The sequence below is a fragment of the Eptesicus fuscus genome, chromosome 6 (genome assembly GCF_027574615.1).
Source record: "Eptesicus fuscus isolate TK198812 chromosome 6, DD_ASM_mEF_20220401, whole genome shotgun sequence".
NCBI classification, from domain to species: domain Eukaryota; kingdom Metazoa; phylum Chordata; class Mammalia; order Chiroptera; family Vespertilionidae; genus Eptesicus; species Eptesicus fuscus.
In genome coordinates, this window is record NC_072478.1 from 32143174 (window position 1) to 32156748 (window position 13575).

At 37.1% G+C, this 13575-nt stretch overlaps 1 protein-coding gene and 1 long non-coding RNA gene across 5 annotated transcripts in view; one reads left to right on the forward strand and one right to left on the reverse strand.

Moving 5' to 3' along the window:
* The window catches only part of FZD3 (frizzled class receptor 3), a 79408-nt gene that overhangs the window by 30498 nt on the left and 35335 nt on the right, over positions 1-13575 (forward strand). For all 4 annotated transcript variants that reach the window (XM_008150746.3, XM_054717608.1, XM_054717609.1 and 1 more), the window contains one exon: positions 355-1372. In XM_008150746.3, the coding sequence (XP_008148968.1) occupies positions 355-1372 (1018 nt within the window). The remainder of the gene's footprint in view (positions 1-354; positions 1373-13575) is intronic.
* LOC114234832 (uncharacterized) overlaps positions 1-13575 on the reverse strand; it is a 69698-nt gene that overhangs the window by 7326 nt on the left and 48797 nt on the right. The window lies entirely within an intron of this gene.

Below are 13575 nucleotides of genomic sequence, written 5' to 3' on the forward strand. Positions count from 1 at the left end.
ACAAGAGAGACACATCAATTGGCTGCCTCCTGTTCAAGCCCCTACCAGGGCTAAGGAACTTGCAACCTTAGTATATGCCCTTGACTGGGAATCGAACCCATGAAACCGGCAAGAGTACTGTTTTTAAAGCCAAGACAAAATTAAGTGTGAAACATTATCATTTTTGGTCAACTATGGAAAATCTAGTTCTGTGAACCAAACAGAATATGTTACCGTTTATTTCTACTTATTGTAATGTGCTCTACGTACATAAGGATAAATAGTAAGGTCACAGGTGCTAATTTTGGAAATCCAAATTGTTAAGTGGCAGTGATTTCCCAGTAAGTAAAATGGTTCTCATCTTGTATTTTATAGGTTCCCAGATTGTGATGAGCCATACCCTCGACTTGTGGATCTGAATTTAGCTGGAGATCCTACTGAAGGAGCCCCAGTGGCAGTGCAGAGGGACTATGGTTTTTGGTGTCCCCGGGAGTTGAAAATTGATCCTGATCTTGGTTATTCTTTTTTGCACGTGCGTGATTGTTCACCTCCTTGTCCAAATATGTACTTTAGGAGAGAAGAACTTTCATTTGCTCGATATTTCATAGGATTGATCTCAATCATTTGCCTCTCTGCCACGTTGTTTACTTTTTTAACTTTTTTGATTGATGTCACAAGATTTCGTTATCCTGAAAGACCTATTATATTTTATGCAGTCTGCTACATGATGGTATCATTAATTTTCTTCATTGGGTTTTTGCTTGAGGACCGAGTAGCCTGCAATGCATCTAGCCCTGCACAGTATAAGGCTTCCACAGTGACACAAGGATCTCATAATAAAGCTTGTACCATGCTTTTTATGGTACTTTATTTTTTTACTATGGCTGGCAGCGTTTGGTGGGTAATTCTTACCATCACATGGTTCTTGGCAGCTGTGCCAAAGTGGGGTAGTGAAGCTATTGAGAAGAAAGCATTGCTGTTTCACGCCAGTGCATGGGGCATCCCTGGAACTCTAACTATCATCCTTTTAGCGATGAATAAAATTGAAGGTGACAATATCAGTGGCGTGTGTTTTGTTGGCCTCTACGATGTTGATGCATTGAGATACTTTGTTCTTGCACCCCTCTGCCTATATGTGGTAGTTGGGGTTTCACTCCTTTTAGCTGGCATTATATCCCTAAACAGAGTTCGAATTGAGATTCCATTAGAAAAGGAGAACCAAGATAAATTGGTGAAGTTTATGATCCGGATTGGTGTTTTCAGCATTCTTTATCTGGTACCACTCTTGGTTGTAATTGGATGCTATTTTTATGAGCAAGCTTACCGTGGCATCTGGGAAACAACATGGATACAAGAACGCTGCAGAGAATATCACATTCCATGTCCATATCAGGTAAGGGAAACCTTGTTCTAAATTTTGTGTAATAGTGAAAAGAAGGCATATTACTATGAAGAGCTAATCTTAGCTGGGGCTTTAAAAAACTTCATGAACCTTCAACTTGTATATTAAAGTTTTAAAGCAGAACATAATGAACAAATATATTGTAATAAGAATGGCATACATGTGTTTCTATAAACATCTTCCTTTTGAAATATGACTTTTACCACTTTAAGGTATGGGCTTTGAAGCAATTTACGTCTGTTATTACAAAATAGTTGCTTGTTGATTCTTTAAAACTGCAGGTTTGAGGGGAAGAAGCACTTTACCAACTCTGGTAAAAAGGTACCGTCTTTTTGTAGAAATTTTACTGATGTTCAAAATAGGAATTAATTGTTTTTTAGAATTCAGTTGTACAAACCAGTTCATTTCTTAGTTGGTCTGTTTTCTCTTTTGCATACTGAATATTTTGTGATTTACTTTTTAGTTTAAAGAGATTAGATAATCATAATAATAGAATCATAGAATTTTAGAGATCATTTTCAGGTTCCCTCTATAAAGTTCTTAAGCATCTGTCTCCTTTGAGGCTTAGAAATGTATAGTAACTTGCTCACACTCATCTGGGTTTTAGGTCCTAGGAGAGAAGTGGAACAAGGAAAGTAATTCAGAGGAGTTGATGCTAAGTATTTCTCTCATCTTAAAACCTTCTCTGGAACTATGCCACTAGCTATTACCCTCTCTTCTTCCTTTTAAGACAAGTTTTCTTGAAAGTTATCTCCTGTTCATCATGTTCCAGGTTTCCTATTCTCAGAAGTGCACCAGCCACCTTTCAATCTATCCCAACCCTTATGTTTCTCTAATACCTTTTAAATGTCTTTCTTAAAGTACTTACGTATTTTACTTGTCTATTTCTCCTGCTAGATGGTGAACTCTTTGAAAGCAAGAAATTCTTTTGCTTTCATATTTTTTGTGTTATCATATTTTTAATGCATATTCTGTAGGTTAGTAGATAATACCATTGAGAATGTGGGTGTATAGATTGAGAAGAGACATAAGAAATAGTAACGGTCCTAACCAGTTTGGCTCAGTGGATAGCATGTTGGCCCTTGTACTGAAGAGTCCCGGGTTTGAGTCTGGTCAAGGGTATGTACCTTGGTTTTAGGCTTGATCCTTGGTCTCAGTCAGTACACGCGCAGGAGGCAATCAGTCTATGTGTCTCTCTCACATTGATGTTTCTATCTCTCCCACTCCCCTGCACTCTCTCTAAAAGTCAATGGTAAGATATCCTTGGGTGAGGATTAACAACAACAACAACAAAAATGGTAACAGTGGTACTGGGAATAAGGAATGTGTGATTAGTACATAGTCAAAGCTCATAAATATTTGATGAATTAAAATGCCAATTCCCCTTTTATTTTGTTGTGTAAATAGTTCTATACAAAATTACATTTTTATTGTATAAATATTAGCTACTAGCTTTTAAAAAACTCAAAGAGACCGAAAGAATGACTAATTGAAATTGTATTATATTTCTTAACAGAATTACTTAACAACTCTTAATATGAATTTTCAGTCCTGAAAATAATCTAATTTTGCCCCCAATGAGAGAAGAAGGTGATCGAATTACATCATATGCTTCCCCATATAAGTTATCTAAGATTCCAAATATATATTATCTTAGGGTTATTAAAAAAACAAAGTTTAACTATGAAAAAATGATCTAAAAAATACCAAACCTTGCCCTGGCCGGTATGGCTTAGTGGATAGAGTGCTGGCCTGCAGAATGAAGGGTCCCAGGTTCAATTTCGGTCAAGGGCACATGCTCAGGTTGCAGGCTCGATCCCCAGTGGGGATCGTGCAGGAGGCAGCCAATCAATGATTCTCTCTCATCATTGATGTTTCTATCTCTCTTTTGCTCTCCCTTGCTCTCTGAAATCAGTAAAAATATATATTTTTTAAAAACCCAAACCTCAAATATGTAAATTAGAGTAGTTGGGATGCTGCTATTTTTAAGACATTTCTAGAATTCTTTTAGCATCTTCAGAAACAGTTTAAGCTACACAGATATATGTGTGTGTATGTGCGCGCACATACAGTACATTCCTTTGTAGTCATAGGTTAAAATTCTTTTTCCAACTTACAGAAATGTTGTATTTCCAACATACTGAAAAGAATAGAGAATGATATAATAACAATAGCATAGTTATTAAGCTGTAAACTCTGAAGCAGGAATCCTGACTTCTTGGTTACTTTCATTATTTATTAGCTTTATAACCTTAGACCAGCTTCACTCCTCTCTGCTTCAGTTCCCCATCTGTAAAATGAATAATAGAATCTAATAGTAATAGTATTAGATATAAATAGTAATAGAATTTATCTCCTAGGTTTGTTTTTAACATACATGCAGACACTTAGAAAAGTACCTACTATATAAGTGCTCAAATGTTAGTTTTATTGTTCATTTTCTTCATTTTTTGTTGCTGCTCTTGCTATTTACATACATTCATATATATAAATAATAGGTTTTTTAAGCCATCCAGTACTAAGCTTTAGCAAACCATATTTGCTTTAGACTTTTCAGAGAAATCATACTACAAATTTGACTGAAACTTCCTGGGTACCTTTACCCAGTCCTATGTCTCTTATTCCCTGCCCAGACTTAACCATCATCCTGAATTTGGAGTGTCATTCCCATGAAAGTCTATACAATTACCAATGTGAATGTAGCTATGAAAAACTTTTGTTTTATACTATACTAGAGGCCCGGTGCACAAAATTTGTGCACTTGGGGGCGTGGGGAGGTCCCCTCAGCTCGGCCTGCACCCTCTCGCAGTCCGGGAGCCCTCAGGGAATGTCCCAATGACTGTCTGCCCCCTGGTGGTCAGTGCACATCATAGCAACTAGTCAACGGATCGACTTCCTGCCTCTGTGGTCAGTGCGAGCGGTTGAGCAGCCTTAGCGTATCATTAGCATATTATGCTTTGATTGGTTGAACGGATGACTGGGCACTTAGCATATTAGGCTTTCATTATATAGGATAGTATGTAAATATTATGCTATACATCTGTTTTTGATACGTATTTATGTTAATATTGTAGTTTATTTTTCTTTAATGTTTCCTTTTAAGGAAGATTATGTTAATATTTTAACTATATAGAGGTATAGAAAATAACAAACACCCATGTACTCATAATGTTGAAATTTAATATTACATTTTATCTATCTGGCTGGCTGGCTGGCTATTATTAAAGACAAAATTGATGAACCTTTCCGTTCCCTTTCATATTCCCATTCCCCTTCCTTCTCCCTTCCCAGAGGTAACCCTTCTCATAAATGTGATATTTATCATTTTTCCTAATATATATATGTAAATATATATATTTATTAATCCTCACTTGAAGATTTTTTTTTTCATTGACTTTTAGAGAATGTGGAAGAGAGGGGGAGAGACAGAGAGAAATATAGATGTGAGAGTGGTTGCCTCCTGCACGTGCCCTGAATGGGACCAGGGATCAAGCCTGCAACCAAGGTACATGCCCTTGACCGGAATCGAACCCAGGACCCTTCAGTGCTCGGGCTGATGCTCTAATCACTGAGAAAAAAAACAGCTAGGGCTCTTCCTAATATTTTTATATTGTGGCTGGATATGTATCTATAAAACTTGCTGTTTTGCAAGTTTTAAAAATTCATATGAATGAGGTAAATCTGTAGGTTGCTTTTTCACTCAACTTTATCTTTTTAAGAATATAAATGTTGATATGTGTTTATTTTAACTCTAGTAGTCTAATGTAGAAATATACTGCAATTTATTCACTCATTATTCTGAAACTATATTCTGGGCATATAGTTTCCAGGTTTTTTTGTTTTTTGGGATTTTTTGTTATCCATTTTGCAATGAATATTTTTGTAATACCTGTCTTCCTTGTACATGAATAAGAATTTCCATGGGATATACACCAAAATGTGAAATTGTTGCATTATAAGACATCTTCAACTCAAGTAGTTATTTTAATTTTACACTCAGTACAGTATGAGTTTGATGAGGTTGAGCGTGTTTTTGTATGTTTATTGGGTTTCTCTTCTGTGATTTGCCTATTTGTAACCTTTGTCCATAGCTCTGTTGGGTATTTGCCTTTTGTTGTTATAGTTTAAATATTCTTGACATTAATTCTTTGCCATTTATTTTTATTGCAGATATCTTATCCTGCTCTGTAGCTTGTCTTTTAACTTGTGTTTTCTTTGCATTTTGTGTTTTAAAAAAATCCTTTCCTGTTTCTAAAGTCATAAATGTGGTCTGCTATATTTTTTCTAGCAGTTTTAAAATTTGAAATTTTTTCTGTTTTGTTATTCTTCACCTAAGGATATTTTTCCATGGATCTTTAGAGAGAGTGGTAGGGAGGGAGAGAGACAGAGAGAAAGAAACATCTATGTGAGAGATTAGTTGCCTTCTACATGTGCCCTGAACAGGACTGGGGATTAAGCTTGCAACCAAGGTACATGTCCTTGACCAGAATCGAACCTACCACCCTTCAGTCCACATGTTGATGCTCTATCCACTGAGCCAAACCAGCTAGGGCTAAAATTTGAATTTTTTATTATATCTCTAATCCCTTGAAATATGTTTGTTTTTGTGTTGTAACATGATTTTATTTTTCCATATGAATAAGCAATATGCTTTCTGCACCATTTATCACATAGCCCTTCTGAATTGTAATGCAACCTCTGTCATATACAAGTCTCATTTTTAGACTCTTTCGTTTTATTGGTTTTTATGACCTTGTGTCAGTTCCACATTACCCCTACCTTCTTCTTCAAAATTATTGTAGCCATCTTGGCACTTTTCTGTGTGATTTTTACCAGCAATTTATTCATAAAAAAACACTGTTGGGATTGAACTTGTTTTTTATTTTAAATGAATCCGGGGGAAATTGCCATTTTTGTATACTGAGTTTTTCATATCTTTTTGTTTATATGTTCATTCATTTCTGGGTACCTTGTTTTTGTTGCAGTTGTGAATAAGATATTTTCTCTGTTACATTTTAAATTGGTTATCGCTGGTGTACAAGAATGCCATTGATTGATTTTTGTGTGTTGATCTTATATTGAGCATCCCTGTGAACTTTTATTAGTTCTAATTGTGTTTAGATTCTCTTAGATATTCTTTGTAGAAATTCTATTGTTTGAAAATAAGGATAGCTTTGTCTCTTACTTGTTTTCCAGTTCTTATGTTTTATTTAAAATTTTTGCATCTATAGTAGTCCCCCATTATCCACAGGGGATACATTCCAAGACTCCAGTGGAGGTTTGAAACCACAGATAGTTCTGAACCCTGTATATACTATGTTTTCCCCTCTAAATACACATCTATATATATAAAAGCCTAAGTGACCTTTATGACCGGTTGCCATGATGCGCACTGACCACCAGAGGGCAGACGCTCAATGCAGGAGCTTCCCCCTGGTGGTCAGTGTGCTCCCACAGCCAGCCTCCCCAGGCCGCCCCGATCAGCCCTGATCGGCCCCGATCGCAGGCCAGGCCAAGGAACCCCCACCCATGCACAAATTTGTGCACCGGGCCTCTAGTCTATGATAAAGTTTAATTTATAAGTTGGTATCAGTAAGAGATTAATGATAATAACTACTAATAAAATAGAATAATTATAACAATTATTCAACTTTTCATGGAAAGAAAGTACTTTACATCTTCTCTTAGGCACATCTGAATTGTCAGCATCACTACTCTGGCCCATTGGGGCCATTATTAAGTAAAATAAGAGCTACTTGAACACAAACACTGTGATACTGAGATAGTTGATCTGATAACCAAGATGGCTATTGAGTGACTAAAGGGCAGGTATTATATAGTGTGGAGATGCTGGACAAAAGAATGATTCATGTCCTGGGCAGGCAGGAGCAGGACAGTGCTAGATTTTATCATGCTACTCAGAACAGTGTGTCATTTAAAATTTATAAATTGTTTATTTCTGGAATTTTCTATTTCATATTTTTGGACTGTGGCTCTACAGGTAAGTGAAACCACAGATAAGGGGAGACAACTGTACACTCATAAATGAGATAGATGATGATAATTGTTACTTTTCTGTACTGTCCCTGTCTAGTTTGGGTGTTGAGATTATAATAGCTTCATAAAGTGAGGTTTGTTTCTCTGAAACAGTTTCCATAATAACTAGGGTTCTCTGCTCTTTGAAAGGGTTAGTATATCCTGTAAAAATTCTGTCATAGTATTGTAGAAGTAAGGTGAGAGACGTTTTGGGAATCACTAGGTTTTTTAAACTACCATTTCAATTTCTTTAATAGTAATGTTTTATTCAGGTCTTATTTCTTCTTGAGGCATTTTTGAGAATTTATAGTTTTCTAGAAAAATATTTCAAATAAATTGGTATTAGGTTATTCACATGTTTCAATTTTGAAAATTGTTACTATTTCCTATTTTGGTTCCTAATGTATGTTCTAATTTTTTTCTCCCTTGATCAATCTTACCAGAGGATTATAATTTTAATTCAGTTATTTCTGTTCTTACCTTACTTTCTGCCTGCTGCTTTTCTTTAGAATTACAGTTGACGCTTGAACAATGTGGAGGTTAGGGGTGCCAGCCCCCACACAGTTGAAAACCTTCATATGACTTTTGACTCCCCCAAAACAATGCATACATACAGTTAGCAGTTGGTTAAGTCTACGGTTATAAAACTCAGTTGTGAAACTCAGGGATACAGAGGGCTGGCTGTATATTTATTGTAAGAAATCTGCATATAAATGGACCCACTCAGTTCAAACCTGTGTTGTTCAGTGGTAAACTATACTTTGTTTTTCTAGATACTTGAAAATTCAACTCATGCATTGTAACTATTTCCTGGTTTTTTAAGTGTTTTTATTATTTAAAATTTAACCAAAAAATATTATTTCTTAAAATATATATTTTTTTATTGATTTCAGAGAGGAAGGGAGAGGGAAAGATAGAAAAATCAATGATGAGAGAGAATCATTGATTGGCTGCCTCCTTCACGTCCCCCACTGGGGATCAAGCCCACAACCCGGGCATATGCCCTAACCTAGAATCAAACTCGGGACCCTTTTGTCCTCAGGCCGATGCTCTATCCACTGAGCCAAACCAGCTATGGCCAAGAAACTATTATTAACCACTAGAGGCCCAGTGCACGAAATTCGTGCACGGAGGGGGGTTGTCCCTCAGCCAGTCTGCACCCTCTCCAATATGGGACATCCCTCTCACAATCCAGGACTGCTGGCTCCCAACTGCTTGCTTGCCTGCCTTCCTGATTGCCCCTAACCGCTTCTGCCTGCCAGCCTGATCACCCCCTAACCACTCTGCTGCCAGCCTGTTTGCCCCCAACTTCCCTCCTCTGCCGGCCTGGTCACTCCTAACTGCCCTCTCCTTCAGGGTTGATCACCTCCAACTGCCCTCCCTTGCAGGCCTGGTCCCTCTCAACTGCCCTCCCTTGCAGGCCTGATCCTTCTCAACTGCCCTCCCTTGCAGGCCGGGTGCCTCCCAACTGCCCTCTCCTGCTGGCCATCTGTGGTGGCCATCTTGTGTCCACATGGGGGCAGGATCTTTGACCACATGGGGGCAGCTATATTGTGTGTTGCAGTGATGAGCAATCTGCATATTACTCTTTTATTAGATAGGATAGAGGCCTGGTATAGGGGTGGGGGCCAGCTGGTTTGCCCTGAAGGGCGTCCCGGATCAGGTGGGGGTTCCCTTGGGGTGTGGGGTGGCCTGAGCAAGGGGCCTGTGGTGGTTTGCAGGCCAGCCACGCCCCCTGACAACCCAAGCAGAGGCCCTGGTAGCTGGAATTTATTTTCCTTCTACAATTGAAACTTTGTAGCCTGGAGCAGAGCCAAGCCTGGGGCCCTCCGAGGCCGGCAGCCATTTGTGTTGGGGTTATAATTGAAACTTTGTTGCCTTAAGCGGGTGAGCCCGGCCAGGGTGTGCAGAAAGCTTTGCTTCCCCTGTTGCTGGCGGCAACCCTGGCCTGCTCTCTCAAGCTCCATTCTGCCGCCATTTGTTTAAATTTGTTTACCTTCTATAATTGAAACTTTGTAGCTTGAGTGGAGGCTTAGGCCTGGCAAGGGCAGGCGGAAAGCTTGGCTTCCTCTGTTACCTAGGAAACCTTGCTCTCTGTGGCTGTAGCCATCTTGGTTTGGGTTAATTTGCATACTCGCTCTGATTGGATGGTGGGTGTGGCTTGTGGGTGTGTCGGAGGTATGGTCAATTTGCATATTTGTCTATTATTAGATAGGATGTTGGTCACTCATTCAGTTTTTCATACTTACCTGGTAGCTCCAAACAACTTTATTTATTTTATTTATTTTTTTAAAGATTATCTGTAGCTAAGTTATTTACAATTTGTGTATTTTTTAAAATTTAAATTCTTTATTGTTTAAAGTACTTCTTAAGTCTCCTTTTACCCCCATTGACCTCTCCTCAGCTGCTTCCATCCCCTAGCATGTGCCCTCCTCCTCCCCATTTCTGTGTCCATTGGTTTTGCTCATATGCATGCACACAAGTCCTTTGGTTGATCTCTTACCCCCTCACTCCCCACGTTCCTTCATAGGTTGGACGGTCTGTTTGATGCTTCTATGACTCTGGTTCTATTTTGTAGAACCTTTTATTCATTCAAGTTGGGAAAATCTCTGGCCTTTCTTCCTTCATAGAAAAGTTTTCCCAATCCTAATGGAAGAGGGTGCTTTTCACATTAACACCTCATAGATTGATATTCCATACTTGCATTTTTATTCCCTGCAGTATTTTTCTTTCCCAGAATTAGTATTAACTTTTTCTTCAGCATAAAAGTTCAGAGGTTGTTTTGGAAGATTAGTGCAAGTATGATTAAAGCTTTATTCTGTGTATGAATTCCATGAACTCCCTTGTGACTCTTGCTTTTCCTTCTTAAGTAACAGATATTGAGTTAAATCTGACTTGTTCAAAAAAGATAGTGTTGTAAATATGAACTGTTCTTATTTGTATAAAGTTCATTGTGAGTAAATCTGTGATTTTATTTGATACCTACAACAACCTTATGATATTGATAGTATGGCTTCATTCTTGCCACTCTAAAGGGAGGAAGTTAAAGCAGAAAGAAATATGACATGCCATAGAGTAACATTAACTGAGGGGTCAGCTAAGTATAGCCCACCCAAACTAGAGCCTACTGACAAATTATAGAGCCAGTCATCTAGGGTTCTTTTTCTTTTTCTTTTGAACTGTGGTAAAATATCCCCCCAGAAATAGTAACAAAATTTATCATTTTTAAGTGTACAGTTCTGTGGCATAAAGTACATTTACATTTTGTGCAGCTATCAGCACCATCCATCTCCAGAAATTTTTTCATATTTCTAAACTGAAACTTTACCCATTAATCAATAACTCCCCTTTCCTACCTGCCTCCCAGCCCCTGGCAGCCATCATTACTTAATGTGTCTATGAATTTGACTACAGGCATACCTCGGAGATATTGCAGGTTCATTTCCAGACCAGACCACTGCAAGTATCACAGGAATTTTTTGGTTTACCTGTGCATATAAAAATTACTTTTACACTATACTATAAAGTGTGCAGTAGCATTGTGTATAAAAAATATATACATACCTTAATGAAAAATTTATTTATTTATTGCAAAAAAATGCTAACCTGGGCCTTCAAATAGTAATAATCTTTTTGCAGGTGAAGGGTCTTTCCTTCCATTTGTGAAAAACGCATTATCTGTAAAGTGCAATAAAGCAGTGCAATAAAATGAGGTATGCCTGTACTACTCTGGGTACCTCATTTAAGTGATATCATATATTTGTCCTACTTTGGTTTTTTAACATTTTGATATTAGAATTTTAGTACTAGTTTTCATTCACAATTTCACTGAGAAGAATCTTACATAGACTTGTGAATTGAGTACCAGAGGTATTAAATTCCTATTTGAAATAATATCCACACATAATTGAACAGACTTACTATCTCTGAGCTTGCCTAAAAGAATACTTAGCAGGCTCTGAGATGTTTTAAAATGTATTGAGCAATGATGTTTTCTTTAGAGTAGCCTGCTAGGTGACTTAAAGAATAATATTTGAATATTTTGCTTATAGAGGTTGCTTTATAGTCATTTCTTATATTACTGCAGGTTTCAAATATTTGAAAAATCAGTTTGGGAAGTAGTTGATCACATGTTTCAAAATGTCAGTTGTGTTTAATGCAAATGGCATGAATTTAAGTCCATAATTTGAAGAAAAATGGGATTGTATAAAGGAGTTAAAAATATTTAAAATAATATCCTTGCTATAAATAGAAATTTATTGCTTAGATTTTAAAATACTTATACTAGCTCTGGCTGGTTTGGCTCAGTGGATAGAGCAATGGCCTGCGGACTGAAGGGTCCCAGATTAGATTCCGGTCAAGGGCATATGCCCGGGTTGCAGGCTTGATCCCCAGTGGGGAGCGTACAGGAGGCAGCGGATCAATGATTCTCTCTCATCATTGATGATTCTCTCCCTCTCCCTTCCTCTCTAAAATCAATAAAAATATTTTAAAAATACTTTATACTAACTAATTCTAGCAAGAACACTTTTTTAAAATGTGTATTAAATAATACTTGAACAAGCAATATTTAATGCCTAAACCCAGAATTATGAAATTAGCCCTAGTTATCAGAATATCTATTTTACTATTTAAAATCAGTACAGTTTATTCCTAGAATATACTTCCATCTGATATACTATTTTAACATTAGTAATTTTCTAGGTACTTCGGTGTTTTGTTGCAGTTTTTTCTTTAAAAATAATTTCCTCTATTTATTGCCTTTTAAGAGGCTCAAAGCATTTTATGAAAGTTACAAGCCTCAAAGGTTGTTATTTCTAGAAAAGCATTTCAATATAATATACATAGTATTGGTTAAAAAAAAACATGGGCTTTAGCCCTGGTCACTGTGGCACAGTTTGTTGGAGCATCATCCCTTACACCAAAGGGTCGTGGGTTTTATTCCCAGTCAGGGCACATGCCTGGGTTTCAGGTTCAATCCCCTGTTGGGGTGTGTACAGGAGACGGTTGATGGATGTTTCTCTCTCACATCAATGTTTCTCTCCCTCCTTTTCTCTTACCCCCTCTCTCCCTCCCTCCTTCTCCCTCCCTCCCTTCTTCTCCCTCCCTCCTTCTCTCTCCCTCCCTCCCTTCCTCCCTCCCTCCCTCCCTTCTTCCCTCCCTCTCTAAAATACACATACATACATACATACATACATACATACATACATGGTATTCAAAGGCAGACAGGCTAGGTTTATGTCCTGTCTCTAACATTCTGAGCCTGGTTTCCTCATGTAAAATGCAGGAAATTATATGTTACATATAGTAATTTGTAACATTTGAAATTGTTACCTCTTGGGTGGCTATGAAGATTAAAGGAGATAATAAATTTAAACCTCTTACTAGAGTGCCTTACAGAAAGGAAAATTTCAGTATTTTATTGCCATAACTACATATTTCTTGAAGCTTGAGGAAGGAATATATTAACCCTATATTCTGAACTAGAATCATAATTTTTTTGTTTAAATATTTACTTTCAAAAGTGCACATATTCTTTCCTAAAGTGCCCCTTCATTTTTTTCACCTCTTTCATACATCTAATGCAATGCTATATATCCCAATAAATTTTGATACTAGACCCTATGTTTCAGTAGTAGAAATGTGTTACTGTAATACAAGCAACTTAGCTAAGACTATGGAGTTCACATTAGAACCATTTGGAGAATTCTAAAAAATATATATTTTTATAGAAAACAAACAAAAATCATTATTTGTAGTCTTTCAGCCACACAAGGCAACCCATCTGTTGTTTATCGAGTCTTGATTCAGAAAAATACAAAACTAGCAGAATAACGTCAAATTTAACCGTGATATTAGCTTCAACTTCTGGTAATGATGTTTCTCTTTACCAGGCAATTTCAAAAGGAATCATCATTGTTTATGTAAGGACCCTGGGGGAAATAGGTATATTTTACACTTCCAACATTAGGGACAGTGAATATTTCTGTATAAATATGTAGCACTACTAATATTTAAATGGTAAATATCCTGCCTGTGACTTCCTAGTACCAAATTAATTTTTCCTCAAAATTGTTTAGTGTCTATAATAGGGAAAAAGAGTAAGAAATCCCTGAAAAAATATTCTAAATCTCATTTTATAGGAAAATATTGTATTA